Genomic DNA, 18,256 nt, shown 5'->3' with positions numbered 1-18,256 from the left:
GGATAATCAATTTCAGTCTGAGGTGAGGGTTTTTCCAACAGGTTGAATTTCCTCCCCTTGAATAAAGCAGTTGATTACAGGCTGGAGACAAAAGTTATTAAAAGGATAGATCCCGTAATTATGGACCCTGGAGTGGCGATCGCTATAACTGTGACAAATATCCAGGTAAGACTTAACCCTCAGCAGGGTAGCCTACGCTAATAATAAAGGAGACAGATTTATTGCATTTATGATTTATTACGATAAAAAACATTTAAAAGCGATCCGTGCGCTCCAGAAACCTTTTTTCCTTTGCAAATAGGCGTGTGACGGTTTACCCAAGAGCTTCACCGCGCCTTCTGAAGCATTACGTGAAACTTTTCTCACCGCAAGAAACCGTAGCTTCCATCATAACGAGGAGGACAAGGCCCAGACAGCCCGTTGTGACACTGTAAAATGTTGATTATTCCTTAAAGGGAAAGTTCATTGGGGAAAAAAAAGAAAAAGTGAAATTTCAATCATTATATAGTGGAAATTAATACTATTCATTTTAGTGATATTTTCAAAGAAAGACTTCCTGTGTTGCACCTGTATACACAGACTCATTCGAACATGTCCACAAACATGCTGCTCTACACACCCGGTGTGTGAAAACGCACAGTATAGGATTTAATACATTAAAAAATTAGCGCTAACTAGTAATAATAAAAGGAATTAGTAAAAAAACAAAAAAAACAAACATGAATAACAATAACGTCTCTTATTTATAGTTTAACTATGAATCTTACCAAGCAAGAAAAAAAAGAAAGTTATATCCTGTGGTCACAAAAAGCCTATTACCGCAATAAAATAAATAAATAAATAAATAAATAAAAAGACCTGACTTTTGTGGTGGAAATAGCGTAGAAACATGTCTCATGTTGTAACTGTGGCGCTAATTAGCTTAGTTTTCTGCACCTCTGCAGACTCTGATTGACCGACACTGTCAGATGATGGGTAAAATCATGGTTTTGGGACGTGAAGTTGTCTTTTGCCGGGAATGGGAAATCTCATCCGGGCAGAACGTATCGGGAAAACTAATCTTAACAGTTTTTCCCTTCTGAAGACCTTAGTCTTGATATCGTGTTGCAGTTTCGCTTCCCATTCACTGTAAAATAAGATTGTTCCATGTTATTCTTTTTAGGGAGTGGACAGCTTAAAGGTTAGAAGAGCGAAGTTGGGAATGGAAGAACGCTGGATGGAACAATCCACTCGCCACTGGGAAAAGCTGTGAAAGGAAACCGAGTAACTGCTTTTAGAAGTCAGGACGGATCTGACTGTAATTTAAACTGCTGGCAGTTCATGACTATAACATCTCCCATGAAGCTTACATAACTGGTTATCGGTTAACGAACAAAAAACATGGAAGAAATATATTTTAGAAACTTAAAAATACTACTTATACTGCAATGTAAGGGAATATAAAATACAATTAAATACTAAATGACATGTAAGATGCTTCCATTAAGTATAATTGTTGAAAAATCTTCAACTTCCATCTTCATAATGGTACCCGAGTACTTCGCAACGCTTCATTTAAACGTTGATTGAAACATTTTCACACCAAAAAAAAAAAAAGAAAGTGTAAGGAGAATTGTCCCGTGTCTGACATGATTGTTGATATTGACGTAGCAGGTCGAGGTGGAGCAAGTTTTAACAATTGAATCCACCATTACAAATTCACACCGGTGTCTCCACAGTTTTTTTTTCCCCAGAAGCATTGAAAGCATGAATGTAAACGGCACATCTGAGGCGTTGGTAGATCTTTCTCTTTTACGTGAATGCATGTAGTTGAAGAAATATTGCCCTCTGAAGTATAGTGGAGCCTCCTTGCGTAGTACTTTGGAAGCTACTAACTATCTTGACATGGTTCAGCTGAACAAGCACTGTGCAGGTGGTTAAGTAGCACTCAGTGCATCTACGACTCCTAAAATAGAGCGCAGGTCAGTATCGGAGGAACATGTGAGCGTTTACCGTCTGATCATATCTCTTTACGTTATTTTGCTCATGGAAAGACTCGTCCTCTCCAGCTGAGCACATCACTCAGTAGAACGAGCTGCATCCAGTCTCCACTCCTGCAGACATACAGGATTTGATTACAGCAACAGGCTGATAGGATTACAGGAGGCACGGACTCAAATACCGACGGCAAACACAGCAACGAGAGAACTTCCTGTTGGGACTGAAGACGTAGAGAAGACCAGGGTCGTCTGGCTTAGCATGTTCAGATCTACCGCTACATCACATCCGTTCCCCTCACATCGGCGTGTCGCCTGATTGATGCTCTCTCAGGCTGATGCTGCTGTCATGGGGTGTGTGTGTGTGTGTGTGTGTGTGTGTGTGTGTGTGTGTGTGTGCGCGCTAAATATCTCTTTGGTGAAGTTTTCATTATAAACATCTCTAAGTGATTTCATTTTGCATGTTTTCGTTTTCCTTAACCAAAATCAACTTGAAAGAAAGAAAAACGAAGACTCTTGCACGCACTCCTGACGTTTGCACTGATTTATTAGAAGTGCAATAACACTTGTAATAAATCCGTGATGAGTGTGTGCAACAAAATACTTTTTTCTTCATTTCACAGTTAATCTTTAGGGGACTTAAGAATCCCTCAACAACAAACCAGGGAGAAACCAGAGAGTAGCGCGCACGCCGTCTCCTTCCCATTAATAATTTAAAAACAAAATAATAATTTAGTTTCTGTTTTTACTGGCTTTGACGCACTTCCACTGCTCACCAAGATGGCCGAGCAACACACTGTGCTGTCCTGCTGAGATTCATTATAAATAATTCGAGGTTTGACATCTCGTCTGAACTACTGAGCCACTTTAGACAAACTTTTTAAAGCAAGTTTTTGCTGCCCTCCTCTGGCTGGATCAAAGTAAACAACCTGGTGAAGTTCACGGCTAAAAGCTGCTCATGCATTTTAAGATTGGAGGATAGGAGTCATTATTCTATGTCATGTTCCAATTATTGGATAGTCAATAATGTAAACAGGGGGGTTTGTTTTTAAACATACATTTTATTTAACGACAGCCTGGCCCGTTAATACAAATATTCTGTTAAACATAACATTTTGGTTGGTTCTGACTTCACAGCATAGCCACGCACTTTCATGTTATCTCATGTTCCTGTGAGAATGTTTGTTTGTTTCTTTGTTCATTTTTGAATAACTGTTTAGTTTGACCAGACATAGACACCCCTCCCTGCCCTCCCTTGCCCACTCTGACAATCTCCCCTGCCCCCCCACAGCTCTCCTCCCTCACATTGTGTCAATTTCATTCTAATGTGTCTTCATCTGTCATGGTGAGGATGTCTGTGACCAGGCCGGTGCCAATGGTTATATTTCCTTCTCTCAGAGTGAACCTCTGGCCTTTCTCCAGAGCCATGGGCCTGAGGAGCACAAGGGTTAAGGAGAGGTCCTCTCCGGGCATCACCATTTCCTGAATCGGACCACAACCACAGACAGGAGGTTACCGATATGTACTTCTTTCAAATGCACATGTTATTTACAACTGTGAGCATCTTCAAAATACATGAGTGCGTTGAAGGAGTCAGGGATTCAGGAGAAGGATAGTTTTGGTTTTTTTAAACTCATAGGAGCCCCAACCAAGACATAATTGAAATCTGTCTGCAGTGTACTGAGCTCTAACAGCTGCTTCAAGCGTCAGACACACATTAAAAACTACATTTACGCTTTGTCAGCCACTTGTAGAGGTTCACATGACTGTGTAAACAAAGATGACGCTGCCATGGCAACGATTCAAAAGAGGACACTATTTCACTTGGTTGAGTTCAACTAATGCATTTGAGGCAGGAGAACTGTTCTGCCAGTGACATGTATTGAAAATCCAGCGCACACACACACACACACACACACACACACACACACACACACACACCTACCTTGTCACTGGGCAGTCTGATATGGCAGGATATGTCCCACGTGAGGGAGAACATGACGGGCGAGAATTTGCTGAAAAATGGTTTGTGTCTGCCTCCTTCCTCCTTACTGAGAAAATACACCTGTAGCACAGGAAGCAAACATGACACAATTGTGTGTGTGCGTGTGTGTGTACACAAAGACATTTAGATGAATTGCTTATTTAGGAAGACTCATTCATATCTGTATCTGAACTCTGTGCAGCTGACCTGGGCCTGGACTTTCTGATGAGGCTTGATGGTCCCAGGTTTGCACATCACCAGCCCTCTCCTGACTTCGTCCCTCTTCAGGGATCGGATCAGGCAACCTACGTTGTCTCCAGCTTCGCCACGATCCAGAGATTTATGGAACATCTCAATACCTGAGACCAACAGGACGGACACCAAGGTCACCTCATGTGTTCACACCAGAGCTCACTCTTTAATTCAGATCATGCCAAGGCAACTCATATGTTTATAGCTGTAACTTTCATGGATGTTCCTAAATTGTGCGAAAAAACAGTGGCAGTTTAAAGCGTGAATGTGAAGGATTTAATGTATCAGGTTGCAACCATTCCCTTTGGTTTATAATGCTAAAATACCTGTCCACATGTACATTCATGCTCATAACTTTAATAATAATTATAATGATATAATAACTTTCATAATAATTAAAATAATACAGAAGTGTTTTGACTGGCCATTCTCCTACTCCTCCAGCTGGGAGGTGACTCCTCACCCCCTTTCACTCACCTGTAATCACAGACTTGAAGCTCACATTGTGGCCCAAAAACTCACACTCATCTCCTTTCTTGATCATTCCCCTCTCCAGAGTGCCTGACACCACTGTCCCCCTGCCTGAAAGAAAATAAATAAACAAATAAATCAAGGCACCGTAAGTAACTTCGGTCTCGTCACGAGTCGTAACATTTCCCTGCTCAAAGAGAACCTGCAAAGAAATGAGAAATTTATCAATTACATATTCCTACCTAATGTTGTTTGGCTCCACACATCAAGGAGTGAAACATTTTAGTGTGTGCAGCCTCTGATATTCTTACCCGGGATGGAATAAATACTTTCAACGGGAAGAAGGAATGGCTCATCCAGGTCTCTTTTGGGCAGTGGAATATAAGAATCGACAACATCCAGCAACTGAAGCACTGCCTTTGTGCCGAGATCGTCCTGTCGGCCCTGAGACGAAGCACGTGCAGCGTTATTAACATATTAGAGCCATATTCTTTAAGTAAATAATGCAAATACTGCCAAAGTTCCCCCAACCTCCAGGGCGCAGAGGGCGGAGCCTGTTACAACAGGCGTATTCTCGCCATCATAACCGAACTCTGTGAGCAGCTCGCGCATCTCAATCTCCACCAGCTCCAACATCTCCTTGTCCTCCACGACATCGGCCTTGTTGATGAAAACCACTACGTACTCCACACCGATCTGCCTCGCCAACAGGAGGTGCTCACGCGTTTGAGGCATCTGCCCGTCAGTGCCCGCCACCACCAGGATGCAGCCGTCCAGCTGAGCTGTGCCTGTGATCATGTTCTTAAAAAAAAAAAAGAAGAGAAGAAGAGATAAGGTGAGGTCACCTGACAACCATACAGAATTCTTTTCTTGGTTGAGTTTGTCACCTTGACGTAGTCAGCATGACCCGGGCAGTCCGTGTGACCATAATGCCTGTTGGCTGTCGCATATTCGACACGAGAGGCATTGATGGTGATTCCTCTGGCCTTCTCTTCGGGAGCATTGTCTATTTCCTCATATTTTTTAAAATTAGCACCTCCAGCACCGGCAAGTACTGAGAATCAAAATAAACATCATTTACGATTTCCATTGATTACGTCAAACTCAGTTTGGTCCGGGGCGATGTGAGAGTGAAAGCTGCGTCAGTGATGCTACCTTTTGTGATGGCTGCAGTTAGTGTGGTCTTGCCATGGTCGACATGACCAATTGTTCCAATGTTCAAGTGGGGCTTCTCCCGAACGAATGTCTTCTTAGCCTCTGCGGCAAAGCTCCGTAGATTCAGAGGCACAGCACACTAGGAAACAAAGATGGATGCAGTTAGGAGATCTCAGAGAAACACATATCCTGTCAGGATGGTAGGACTGTGTGCATATTTACCAGTTTGAAGGAGGTGTGCAGAAGGCCCAGCGAGGACACCTGAAGGGCTGAAAGGAGACAGTTTAACTAAGCTACACGCTTCTAATTTGGCCGACCGTGTGGTCAAGTGATGGCCTTATTTGATGTCTTTTTCCAATCAGAGCAGATATCTAAATATCCATCGTTGTCTTCCGCTTATTCCTTACTAGTAAGGGTCGCGGGGGGAGGGGGGGGGGGGGCTGGAGCCTATCACAGCGTCTACGGGCGAGAGGTGGGGTTCACCCTGGACAGGTCACCAGTCCATCACAGTCCAACACATAGAGACAGACAACCATTCACACTCACAGTCACACCTACAGTCAATTTAGAGTATCAATCAGCCTCGTCCCCTCTTGATGTCTTTGGACTGTGGGAGGAAGCTGGAGTACCAGAGAGAACCCACACAGGAACAGGGAGAACATGGAGACTCCACACAGAAAGAGCCTGTGCTGGAACCGGGGCTCGAAACCGGAACCTTCTTACTGTGAGGCCACAGTGCTGACCACTGCACCACCGTGCGATATCTAAATATCGTCTACCAAAATAAACCCCAAAAGCTCTCACTCGTCTTTTGGAGCTCATTTAAAAGGAATTTACAAATAAGCATGACAAATCACCAAATTAAGAAGACAACATTAAAATGCTTTAAATATTATTAATTTTATGACCAATTTGGTTTTGGTAACTTCCTTACTATCTCACGTATAGGACAGGTCGTATCCTTATCTCAGTTTAACTCGTTAGCATTCTTAAGTAACGTGACCTTGCTGTGCAGTCAGAGCAGACAGCATCCTCACTCGTGATTAGCTATATGTCTGCACACTTAAACAACATATTCTATAACTGGCACAGCACTTTACAGGGATATGAATCAACAGATTATCTGAAACGAAAAATAAACTCGACCATTTTGAAGATATTTGAGTGTTTTACCGGAGACACACGCACGCAGTCCAATAAGCGTCGCCATTTTAGACACTCTGTGAATCAAAGATGATTCGTTAATGAAGAGTGTGACATCACTAGTTGAGAAAACGACAACGTTGGGGCGAAAAAAGAAGCAATTTTACATTTTCTTAAGCTTTTTTGAATGTGACAATGTAAGAAAAAGTCCGTTCTTTAATAGCTTAATTTGGTACGTCTAAGTACGTCTAATGGTCAACAATGTTGCTTTGTGTTAAATGAAAAGGACACTAGCATGGTATTTTATATTCGATATTACACAACTAGTTGTTATATAAATTTATACCATGTATACCATGTATTTTACAGTAAAATATCAATATTAATAGTAATTAACAATATTAATGACGAAGAATCTGCAGTAATAGCTAATAATGGAAGGAACACTCTCAATTCCAGTAGGACTCTCTGACAGTCGCAGCCTGTTAACGTCACTGATTTACCGTAACTACACTACTATATATTTATTACTATGCGTTTTGGATGCTGAAGTTCAATTACTGTCCGCACTGGGATAGTACATACACAAATATTATAATAAATATTTCAAGGCCTGAAATCAACATGAACATATCGCACTGGAAAGACTCTATGAGAGTGAGAAGGACAATCATGGCTGTCCTTGTACTGTAGCATTTACGGTAAAGCATGGTGCCCTCGCCACTAGCCTAGCTAGAACGTTCTAGCGCATTCATGTGTCTGTGTTTATAAGGGGAGTTCACTTGCTAAATCGCCACCAATTTATTCAACAGTGCATTACGGACTTTTGAAAGGTAGGTTCGGGATTAACGGCTTTTATAATACTATTAGAGGAAGGGTTAAAATGTCTGTCTAGGCTGCTGTAATGACGTCAACTTGTCATTCGGATGAGCTCGGTTATGTGCACTCCCAAAGTGTTCTGTAGTGACAGGGCTCCTCTTGATTCCACCGTGTTAAGGGATCGATTTTAAGTCAAAATCTGAACGCTGGGGGGGAGTGGTGGCTGTCATATTCTCTGGTCCTGTCCAATGTTCCTAACATTTTTCCTTTTTTTTTTTTGTATCATCTCTGAAATCCACTTCACTTCACACAGTCCAGCTGGAACTATCATGGCTGAGAACAGTCAGAACAGAAGATACCCACAGAACCTTCAGGGGATCCTGCAGTTAGCAGTGGATGCTGGCTCAACTGCAGAGGGACCTGCCCCTGCTGAACCCATGTCAGAGGAGGTATGTGTCTGGTAGTTGTAGCAAACCCTCATCTGAACCAGAACGTCACCTCAGTTCTAAGCTTGAGTGTGGATGAAAGGAAATGCTTTGTTTGTGTCTGGGAGAATCAGGCACCTTCTGACAGCAGCGACAAGCAGTAGGTGGTGGTGGTTGTTTTATTGTAATTTATGTCATGTGTTCATTAATATTCTTGTATTGTTAAGCCTGAAATAATGTGTTGGTTCAAGCTTTAGTAATTTAAGAACTTTCTAGATTATTTTGCTCATATATATATTTGATCATAATATGATCATAGAATCATAGAGAAATAGGCTCGCCGATTAGTTCTTGTAAAATCAAACCCCTTTTTTCATATCCGTCAGGACTCAGTCCAGGTGCGCATGCCTGTTTTCTTTGTGGTTGATAGTTCCATCGTCAGCATCCTTTTTAGGTTGAGCACAAATTTTACATGTAAACAAAACCTCAAAGACTTAATATTTCAGTGCAGCGTGAGAAACCCTAATATTATCTCTCTTTGTTGCAGAGGAAGATGTGGCTGAGGGAAGCTCTAGCAGAAGCCTGCAAAGGGCAGATGGATGAAGTGGAGCAGATGAAGCAGTGTTTGGCTGTCCTGCGCAAAGAAGGAATGAATGAAAAGGAGGGAGAGGAGGAGGGAGACGAGGAGGACGAAGATGAGCGGGAAACGGCTCTAGAGATGCTGTCAGAGTTGTGTGAGAACCTGGACAATGCCAGAGGTGTGTGATGAGGAGGGATGATAGAAGAGTACAGTAAAGCTGAGTGAATTATAGTGTCATGGTCAGGAGAGTCAGGGGTTGGTGTAGTACCAGTGATTTGGACTCATGACTGTGGGATAGAGCTATAAGACATTTAATTGTTGTGAATTTCTGGCCTTAATCCTGACTGCCACCCCTGTTTCCCATTGTCTCAGACCTGGTGACTCTTGGAGGACTGGACTTGTGTGTCTCCCAGTATCTGTGTCACACCCAAAGCGGGTTGAGGTGGCGCACTGCCCAGCTGATCGCTTCCTGTGCTCAGAACATGCCACAAGTGCAGGACCACTTGCTCAGCATCGGTGCTCTACCCAAACTGCTGCAGCTGACAGACTCAGACCCCCACCTCACTGTCAGAGTCAAAGGCCTTTATGCAGTCTCTTGTGAGTACAACTGCTACTATACATCATGACTCGTTATTCCATGAGCTCCATCTTTGAACTACGTCCTGTTGTGACCCAGGTCTGGTCCGGGAGCAGGAAGCAGGACTCCAGGCCTTCCTGTCCCACGATGGCTTCTCATTACTGATGAGGGGCATGCAGTCAGACAGCGAGAAGCTCCGAACCAAGTCTGCGTTCCTGCTCCTCAACCTGCTGACATCACATCCTGAACAGAAAGGTGGGAAAGCGAGAGGGACGACTGAGATTATAAAAATTATGAATCTGTCAGTCATGGTCCGCTTTGTTTTTTGTTTTTAATATTGGATCTCTTTGCAGTTAGTTTATAGAATTAAAAAAAAATATTCTATTGGTTTGCAAAAAAGCAAAGGTGATAATCAGCTACATAAACACGTCTTTTGCACAGCAAGAGAGAGGAACAAAACAGTTGTGCTGGGGATTTAAGAAACCCAAAACAAATAAATAACATGAGCTATTTAAGATGAAAAAAAATAGAAATAAATACATAAAGTACAAGTCAAGGAAAAAGAATAAAACATGCAGAGTAATATCTTCTATCTTTATATTACAGGATTTGAGTTTTTTACGACAATTTTATTATTATATAATATAATAATAAATAAAAATATATTTATTATATATGTTATCTAAATTTGCACATTGTTGTTATTGTTGGTTTTTTTTAATTTCCCCCCTGAACTAGTACTGCTAAACTAAATACAACACTGGACTTATCATTCCGCAAACCAAATCTAAGTAGAAGCTGTGTAGTTGTTGCGTAATTCAGAGCTAATTCCAAATCTAGAACGTTCTGCCCCCACTTGGGAGAAACTCTTCTATTGACTTGGATTGATGAGTGTTTGGTGAGATCATGTATAGAAGTCCCGCATGTTCCTGTTTCTTCTTCATCCAGACGCAGTCGTCTCCATGGGGATGGCGCAGCAGCTGATCTCTGTGCTTCGTACACCTCACTCACCCTTCCATGAACACGTGCTCGGAGCCCTTTGCTGGTAAGAATCATTGCTAACTTTAGTCTGTCCTCAGCATTTAATAGTAGACACGAACCTTGGATAGAATTGGTAACTGTCCTTGTTCCTCGTGCCCGTCCAGCCTGGTAGAAGACTGTCCGCAGGGTCTGAAAGACTGCAGGGATCCTTCTCTGGGTCTGGACGAGTTACTCAGACAGAGAGCCAGAGAGCTCCAAGGAAAAGAAGAAAGTCAGGTACCTCAAATGTGAACTACAAAACTGCATGCATGTACATTATTCATAGCCATGTATAGCATTTAATTTGAATTGTCCAGGAAACAGTTTATTTAGCCTTTTTTTGTTTGTTTTCCAACAGGAAGAGCTGGACTTCTGTGAGCGTTTGAGGTCGATGTGTTTCCGTGGACAGCCGTCAGACGACATCGGGATGGATCGCTGATGTTCCTCTTTACCTGACATGAGTGTGCGAAGATGCAGCAGGACAAGGATGTTACATTTTTGTTTGTTTCTACAGGCGCTCGTCATTACTTTTTTTTGTTGCATGTAATCCAGAAGCTGGATTTTACCCTGTAAATAATTATCATGTATAAAATAATTTTTCAGTTCAGAGTTGTCAAAATTTCACATTTTATGTAGCAAACATGTAGTAGGTGTGGTATATTTAAAGCCAAATGTTAACTCCCTTATATCTGCTTTTTCTCAGATGATGTCTGCTTTTGTTCATTTCAGTTATTTCCCTAGTCGAGTCAGAAATATAGACATTATTTTTTTAAACTGTTTATTTATTAACAAAACAAATGGAAGTGTAAACATACATAAAATGTCACATACAGGTGGGAAAACATTGCCACTACATGGACAATCCGGACATAAATACAGATGTTAAAATCATTTAAATATTTTTGGCACTAAATACAAATATTCTAAACTGATTTTAATTGACTCATCTCATTTTTGCTTGAAACATTTGTTTGAATATTGGTGAGACGCAAGCTGCTCTGTAGCTTCATGTTTTCCAGGACTAAAGCAGTCAGTTCTATAGGCATTTTTGGGATTTTTACCTTTGATGTAAAGGTGAGACATACTTTAGGGATGCCACAGGGGTACGGGTTAGGACCGCTTCCATTTTGCAAACTCATCCTTGCTTTCCATTGCCCTAACATCACCCACAGCTATTAGCAGCTGCGCTAAATAATATGTCACCATCACAACAGTGTTGCCGTGCTGTAGTGGTGCTGTCACCTTGAACACCTGCAGCGACAGTGCAATATCAGATACTATAAAGAACAAACCTCCAAACAGTGTTGCTACTCGACGGGTTCTAATAGCTAAGGTTCCCATTAGTGTAATTAACATGATATACACCCCCACAGCTGGCACCAGCAGATCTGACTTTGGGTCCTTCTTGAGAGATGGGTATAAATAAATGTAGAAACCTCCTCCCACCAAGACCAGTATCAGATACAGGAGGCGGATCCAGGAGGAAGAGGAGTGTGTAGCATAACGAGATGAGAGGAAGGTGAGTGAGTACAACAGGTGAGCCACGGCAAACGCACCCATTCCTGAAAGAGATGTGATGGCACAAGACATTACTTAACTCTTTATCTTGAGGGCCTTGTGGAGAAATAGTTCAAATTTACTTTCATAGAACAAAATATATTAACGAGAGCAAGTCACTCTAGAAACCGGTTGACGTAAAGGACTGAAAAGCCGATAACATTCCTGGTATCGTGATGAGGTGAGAGAAACACTATTTCTGTATGTGACTGTGGAATTGAGGATCATTTGGCAAGATTATATTACTGATTGTATTGACTCATCAAATAACTACACTGGACCCTGAAGCTTTTTTTTATTCTGGATATATACAGTGTACTACCAACACAATATTACAAAGAAAAAGTCTAGATTGGCTTATGAGTATATTAGAAGGTAAATGTAAAAAAAAACTCTTAAATGGAAAAATGCTGACAAAAGAAATATTCGACAAATCTGCGGAAAAGCTACATACTGTACATATCACAAACTAAAGGTTTTGATATCTACGACTTTGTCACGTGATATAAATGCTGCAGGAAGTTGGGAGCAGGGTAGAATTGTGATCTTATCGTCTTCTATTTTATTTGATAGATACCATTCTATCAACATTCACAGCAGTAATCAAGTTCCATCATAGAAACTATTTAAAATTGTAATAATGAGAAATATCTATTGGTTCACCAAAAACCCATCTATTTTCATGGGTTTCAGGCAGTAAAAAGTGGTGTGTCCTATATTTGCAGTCGAGTACTATTATCTGGTATTGATCTGTAGTCATCTGAGTCACATGACATGGATGCTATTAAAAGAAATGCAGAGTTTTGCTGTGTATCAAAACTAAAAAGAAAAACCTTTGAAGTTTCAACTATATAATAATCATACAAATTACTGAGATTTTTTGTCCAAAAACCCTTCTGTTTTCATTCTTTTAGACTCCATTTTACTGAAGCGGAATTACAAGATGGATATGTGAGCTAACATACGACCCTTTTCCTGTACTCTGCTGATAGGAGCGGAGGATGCTGCTATCATCAACACTTACTGTACAATTTGATGTGATTTGCAAATTGAAAACCAAAATTACTACAAATATGAATACAGCTCAAATATGATAACAGCTCCTACCATGGAGAAACAGCTCCTGCCAGACCAGGCAGCAGTCACCGGCAGCAGAGAAGAGCAGGCCTCCGACCACACCCAGGACACTCTGACTTCCGTTCCAGCTCAGCACGACCGCGGCCAGGAGGAGTGTCGGTACTGCTTTGACACCTGCAGACATGATGGATGGCGGGGACTCAGGGCTCCACAGGTAGAAGTATAAAGCTGTTGCCACAAAGAAAGGCGAGAGGGAGAAAAGGAGAGCACAGGACTGAGAGAGAGAAACCGAGAGAGAAGGAGACCCCGTCACGTCATGAGTTTATACAAAACTTTAGTTTATTCTGTTTCATCAGCGGAAAAAAACTGGGTAAGCATCATATACATATTTACCATATTTCTCCTCTGCCGCCTGTCATAAGCATCAGTTTCAAGGATGTCCATCTTCTCCAGCAGACCTGACCACGAATCTTCCTCTTTCACTCTCCAGGTAACTGAAATACGTAAACTTAACAACGTCTTGTCTTGTTCTCCCGTTCCACGTCTCTGTTGATTCTCTGCTGTGTGCTTCCCAGCACTGAACTTTAGACTGATCCTTGCTGTCTGATTGCGCTCTTATAATCAATGTTCATCTTGTTTTCAGTTCTCATAGGCTGACCTTTAACCTCTCTGGCTGAGCAACACCGTTGACATGAAGGTCAAAGTTGAACTAGAGGCAGAATAATTGTTAATGGTAAATGTTGAGACATTTGTTGGTATCAAAACAAACATTTTGATGGATTGATTGCTGGATAATTCTCTCACCATATGAACTAAAACCTTTTGGAACATATCTCAAAAACAATTTCTCTATGCAACAGCTATCATAAGGGAAGATAATAGTCCATTATTGATGAGGTGTACTACACCAACTATAACAGTTATTGACAGTTATTGACAGTTATAAGACAAATGGGAATTTTTCTGAGTTTCAGTTCTCAAAGAATTGGAGAAGTTTCACGTTTCACATTGCAGTTTATGTTCACTAGATGGCCAACATACACCAGATTTCTCTCTAAAAAAAAAAAGGTAACCCATACAGCAAACTATGCGAAGTTTTCAAAAGTAGGGAAATAAAGGTCACAATAACGAAACAGTCACAGGGGAAATAAGCAGGGGACGTAATCTGTGTTAGGTGACTATTATGTTTCCATTTACAACTGATTCATAACGGACCTGTAAATAACTGGAGGAGGAGCAGCGTGTGATAATTCCACAAACTGAATAATGATTAACTACAGAAGCTGTGGGTCAAACTTTGAACCGTGTTGTCCAGAATTCCTCGAGTCAAACGTGTTCAGGTTGGAAGATACCGCGTTCTAGAGAGATGTGGGATAATCGGGTGTGTAGTGTAATAAATAGTGAGTGTCTGAGATGCGATATGATGTCAGGTTAACATTGGATGTGTGTGTGTGTGTGTGTGCGTGCGTGCGTGCGTGTGTGTGTGTGTGTGTGTGTGTGTGTGTGTGTGTGTGTGTGTGTGTTGGCAAGTTTCGAGTGTATGTTTCAGGCTTTTATTCTCATATTCTCTGCACAGGACATGACAACCGGCTCGTCTTCCCTCAGGATTGGAGTTGTAGGATATGGACATCTGGGTCTGAGCCTCACATATACACTGACACACACGCAAACAAACACACACTCTCTGTCTCTGTCTCTTTCTGTCTCTCTCTCTCTCTCTCTGCTCTCACGTCCAGATTTTAAAATGTGTAACTATAAATGTGACTGTGTGTGTGTGTGTGTGTGTGTGTGTGTGTGTGTGTGTGTTGTGCAGGACATTACCTGGTGGAGAGGCTCCTTAGAGACGGAGCTGCTCTGGGTTTAACTCTGGCTTTTGTTTGGAACAGAAATTCAGGGAAGCTCAAGGGTTCAGTCCCAGATGAGCTCATACTTGATCATCTATCATCTTTTACGGACAGGTGCACCAGCAATGTAGACTCACACACAGCGTCTTTAATCATTACATGCACCACAATTTCTTGCATCTCTTTGATGGAATAATCATTGTTTGTTTTACAGGCGATGCGATGTCATTGTAGAAGTGTGTCACCCTCAAATTGTAAAAGAATTTGGGTCCCAGTTTCTGTCTCAGTGTCACTTAATGGTGAGTTTTGATGATTAGTTTACTTTCTTTGCCATCACTGATTTGGATTTTTTGTCGTGCACCTGGACAGAGCTATCTAATGGTGTTTAATGGTGAGGGAGAGAGATGTGAGGGAGATATGCAACAACAACAACAACAACAACAGAGTTACACAGGAGTTTAGTGGATGAAAGAAATGAAGAGAAAGGCACCTGACCAGGTGTCTTCATGTTAGTCCATTGGGTCACAAGTTGATTTCCACAAAAAGATTCTAAAACAATCCGAATGCATTAATTGTTTTTAAAAATGAAATAGTACTATAACAGGATTTTAAATCAGATTAAATTTAGCTTTATTTGGTTTGTGTGTAATGAGTGTATGCATCAGCCACCACCTGGGATTGTGGGGGTCCCAAGTCTCTAGCACCTTTTTTTAGGGGTGTCTTAACTGAGAATATCTATATGAATTAATTTTCTGTCTTCTTTTTGTCTATTTTAATGCTATTACTCCAAATGATGAGCTAAGTATCTCGTTATAAGATGATAAAAAAGACTTATCTCAAAATAACAAGATAAGTAGCCCACGATCCTGAGATAATGATTTAGAAATATGGCCTTCCTTGGCTTCCGTATAGCTGCAACAATCATACCAAGATATTTCTACTTAAAGCTTTGATGTGTGAATTGACCTCTAAAACCCTCACTGTTTCTCCTCTCAGGTGGGCTCCCCCTCTGCCCTCTCCGACCCTGATCTGAACCAGAGGCTTCGTCAGGCGGCTCAGCTGTACGGCAGGACGCTCTACGTCCCCAGTGGTGCATTATGGGGTGGTCAGGACATCCAGAGGCTGAATGATAGTGGAGCCTTGAAGGTAACACCAGGATAGTGAAGGTCCAGGGTCATAAGGTGTAGCACAGGGAGAAGAATCTGGAACATGGATACTCCTCATGTGGAAGTGCAACTGCTTTGTTTTCAGCTTGTCTAGTTGGCTGCACAAACTCACAATAACAGTTCTGTGCCAAAAATGGGTCAGAATCCAAAAATGGTCAGAATCCAAAAATATCCTGAACGGTTCAATTACCCTTTGGAGAATACAGCCTGTTTCTGATGCACATCCGGAGTTTGGCCAAACACTCAGTATGTATCACGAGGACATAGGAAACCAGGATACCAACAGCAAATTACAGTACTTTTCTTCTCTTGATCTATAAGCTTATCACACTAAATCATTTGAACTGTTCTACTACGTTAGATGCTGACGGCTAAGGCCCGGTTGCTATCTACATCCCGTCTTTGGTTCAACATATCATGGTCTAAATGTGTTTGCTTGCTTCCAGGCTCTATTTATAAGAATGTCCAAGCATCCATCTTGCTTCCGGCTGACCGGAGATGTCCTCTCTGATTGGACTGAGGGGGAGGGCAGGAGGGTTCTGTTCAAAGGCTCAGTGGCAGAGCTATGCCCCCTTGCCCCTAACAACGTTAACACCATGGCTGCAGCGGCTGTGGCAGCAGGCACCCTCGGCTTTTCTGGGGTTCAGGGAGAGATCGTGTCAGACACTGCGTGAGTCCTCCTAAAAATCTAGAATGGAACTACTGCAGCCTTTCAAAACCTGCTTGAATTATATTCACATCTTCACGGCTCAGGTTGAGGGACTTTCACGTGGTGGAGGTGGAGGTGACCGGACGTGATGGCTTCTCCGTGCACACAGTGAGGAGGAACCCAGCCAAACTCGGTGCTGTGACTGGCAGTGCAACATACAACTCCTTTTGGAATAGTTTACTGGGTGAGAACCAACACAAGTTCCTGATGTAGAACACTGGAGCCACCAGAAGTACTAAAACACTTGTCCAGTGGTCGGCAATCACATATTTCATGAATAGATTGCAGTGGTAGAGGTATTCACATCCTTTACTTCAGTAAAAGTATCAGTTACAGCAATGTAAAAATCCTGCATCGACTGTAGTAAGAGCACAAGTATTAATGGTTTGGATCCTCTGACTGATACAAGGGACTTTATAATATGTTTTGTATACAGGAACAGCAGCAGTACCACTGGAAAAAAATGTAGACCAATGGGTATGGAAGCCAAACAGTGTCAAAAGATTAAATGAATAAATAATGAATTTCAATACCAAAATTTACTGAGATTAATCATGATGATCAAAACTCAATAGAACAAATCCTAGGGCCCTGGATGATTGATTGTTTGGACTTGGGCCTCTTCTAAGAGCCTCAGTATAAAAGAATGCAAGAATATTTTTGTAAGAACAAAATCCAAAATAATATTCATGCTTTTTTGGCGAAACAATGAACTATTCAACTTGGTTTGGCCCGGTGCAGGTATTTGGAAGCAAATATGTGGAACTAGTCTTCAACTGGAACATGACGAGTAGTAAAATAAATAAATTGTGGCAAGCTTAAAAGTGACTCATAACATTACAAAATGTTTAAATGACGAGTTTGAAAATTATTCTGAAATCTGAAAAGGATCAATCTTAAGTTCACAAAGATACAAAATTAAAATACCTCGAGGTTGTACTTGTAGGTAAGGCTTTATTAAACGAGTAAATTGTGTAACTTTTTAAAATATTTTTCTTTTTCAGTCTGCAAAGGTCATGGAGGCCGAGTTTATTTGTGCTGAAGCATCTGGAGAGTTTACTGCAACAAAGAAGTGAAATACTGTACATTTCCAGATGAGCCAGGTTGTGCACAGTGAAATGTTTGGATTTTGTTCTACGATCAGAATGTCACTAAACATGTGAAAACCAGAGGCTCTTGACTCTTTGTGCTCTAATAAACTGCATACGGACAAAGAACAAAGGCCCAGTTGTGATCTGTAAAACACTGACAAAATGGTGAATTTAAACTTTATTAGAAGTTGATCTGGTGCAGGAGTGTGAGTCTCTCTATTTCTCTCTCTCTCTCTCTCACTCTCTCTCTCTCGTGCTCTCTCTTTCTCTCTCTCTCTCTCACTCTCTCTCTCTCGTGCTCTCTCTTTCTCTCTCTCTCTCTCACTCTCTCTCTCTCGTGCTCTCTCTTTCTCTCTCTCTCTCTCACTCTCTCTCTCTCGTGCTCTCTCTTTCTCTCTCTCTCTCTCTCA

At 41.6% G+C, this 18,256-nt stretch overlaps 4 protein-coding genes across 14 annotated transcripts; 2 read left to right on the top strand and 2 right to left on the bottom strand.

Annotated features, from left to right (window-relative positions):
* Positions 1–3,238: 3,238 nt before the first annotated feature.
* Positions 3,239–7,087, bottom strand: tufm (Tu translation elongation factor, mitochondrial). The gene is made up of 10 exons (XM_086184443.1): positions 7,012–7,087; positions 6,061–6,107; positions 5,839–5,977; positions 5,571–5,737; positions 5,215–5,484; positions 4,995–5,127; positions 4,690–4,794; positions 4,168–4,319; positions 3,922–4,041; positions 3,239–3,458 (listed from the first exon to the last, which is right to left on the bottom strand). Exons 1-10 carry the CDS (start codon positions 7,046–7,048, stop codon positions 3,294–3,296), a joined length of 1,335 nt encoding a protein of 444 aa, XP_086040569.1. The 5' UTR covers positions 7,049–7,087; the 3' UTR covers positions 3,239–3,293.
* Positions 7,088–7,691: 604 nt separating this feature from the next.
* On the top strand, positions 7,692–11,344 carry hspbp1 (HSPA (heat shock 70kDa) binding protein, cytoplasmic cochaperone 1). Of its 2 annotated transcripts, none has more exons than XM_086183936.1 (8): positions 7,692–7,814; positions 8,114–8,249; positions 8,773–8,983; positions 9,178–9,402; positions 9,482–9,637; positions 10,331–10,427; positions 10,528–10,639; positions 10,761–11,344. In XM_086183936.1, the coding sequence occupies exons 2-8, from the start codon at positions 8,130–8,132 to the stop codon at positions 10,839–10,841; spliced, it is 1,002 nt and encodes a 333-aa protein (XP_086040062.1). In that variant the 5' UTR covers positions 7,692–7,814; positions 8,114–8,129; the 3' UTR covers positions 10,842–11,344. The 2 variants fall into 2 exon arrangements, with proteins under 2 accessions (XP_086040062.1, XP_086040063.1); XM_086183937.1 differs by having other exon boundaries at positions 7,719–7,814; positions 8,119–8,249.
* On the bottom strand, positions 11,183–14,388 carry tmem86b (transmembrane protein 86B). Of its 2 annotated transcripts, none has more exons than XM_086183949.1 (4): positions 14,252–14,388; positions 13,430–13,745; positions 13,067–13,310; positions 11,183–11,964 (listed from the first exon to the last, which is right to left on the bottom strand). In XM_086183949.1, exons 2-4 carry the CDS (start codon positions 13,478–13,480, stop codon positions 11,513–11,515), a joined length of 747 nt encoding a protein of 248 aa, XP_086040075.1. In that variant the 5' UTR covers positions 13,481–13,745; positions 14,252–14,388; the 3' UTR covers positions 11,183–11,512. The 2 variants fall into 2 exon arrangements, with proteins under 2 accessions (XP_086040075.1, XP_086040074.1); XM_086183948.1 differs by lacking the exon at positions 14,252–14,388 and adding an exon at positions 13,841–14,214.
* aspdh (aspartate dehydrogenase domain containing) lies at positions 13,064–17,990 on the top strand. Of its 9 annotated transcripts, none has more exons than XM_086183941.1 (10): positions 13,065–13,406; positions 13,493–13,526; positions 13,680–13,769; positions 14,613–14,670; positions 14,850–14,994; positions 15,095–15,179; positions 15,877–16,026; positions 16,493–16,716; positions 16,800–16,939; positions 17,760–17,990. In XM_086183941.1, exons 3-10 carry the CDS (start codon positions 13,767–13,769, stop codon positions 17,795–17,797), a joined length of 843 nt encoding a protein of 280 aa, XP_086040067.1. In that variant the 5' UTR covers positions 13,065–13,406; positions 13,493–13,526; positions 13,680–13,766; the 3' UTR covers positions 17,798–17,990. The 9 variants fall into 9 exon arrangements, with proteins under 9 accessions (XP_086040070.1, XP_086040071.1, XP_086040067.1 ...); XM_086183942.1 differs by having other exon boundaries at positions 13,490–13,526; XM_086183944.1 differs by lacking the exon at positions 13,680–13,769 and having other exon boundaries at positions 13,064–13,406.
* The last annotated feature ends 266 nt before the right edge of the window (positions 17,991–18,256 follow it).

The sequence above is a fragment of the Aulostomus chinensis genome, chromosome 18 (assembly GCF_037954235.1).
Source record: "Aulostomus chinensis isolate RoL2024-O1b breed Wild chromosome 18, RoL_Achi_v1.0, whole genome shotgun sequence".
Taxonomy (NCBI): domain Eukaryota; kingdom Metazoa; phylum Chordata; class Actinopteri; order Syngnathiformes; family Aulostomidae; genus Aulostomus; species Aulostomus chinensis.
The sequence above is the reverse complement of the archived record's forward strand: the minus strand, read 5'-3'. Positions and strand labels throughout refer to the sequence as shown.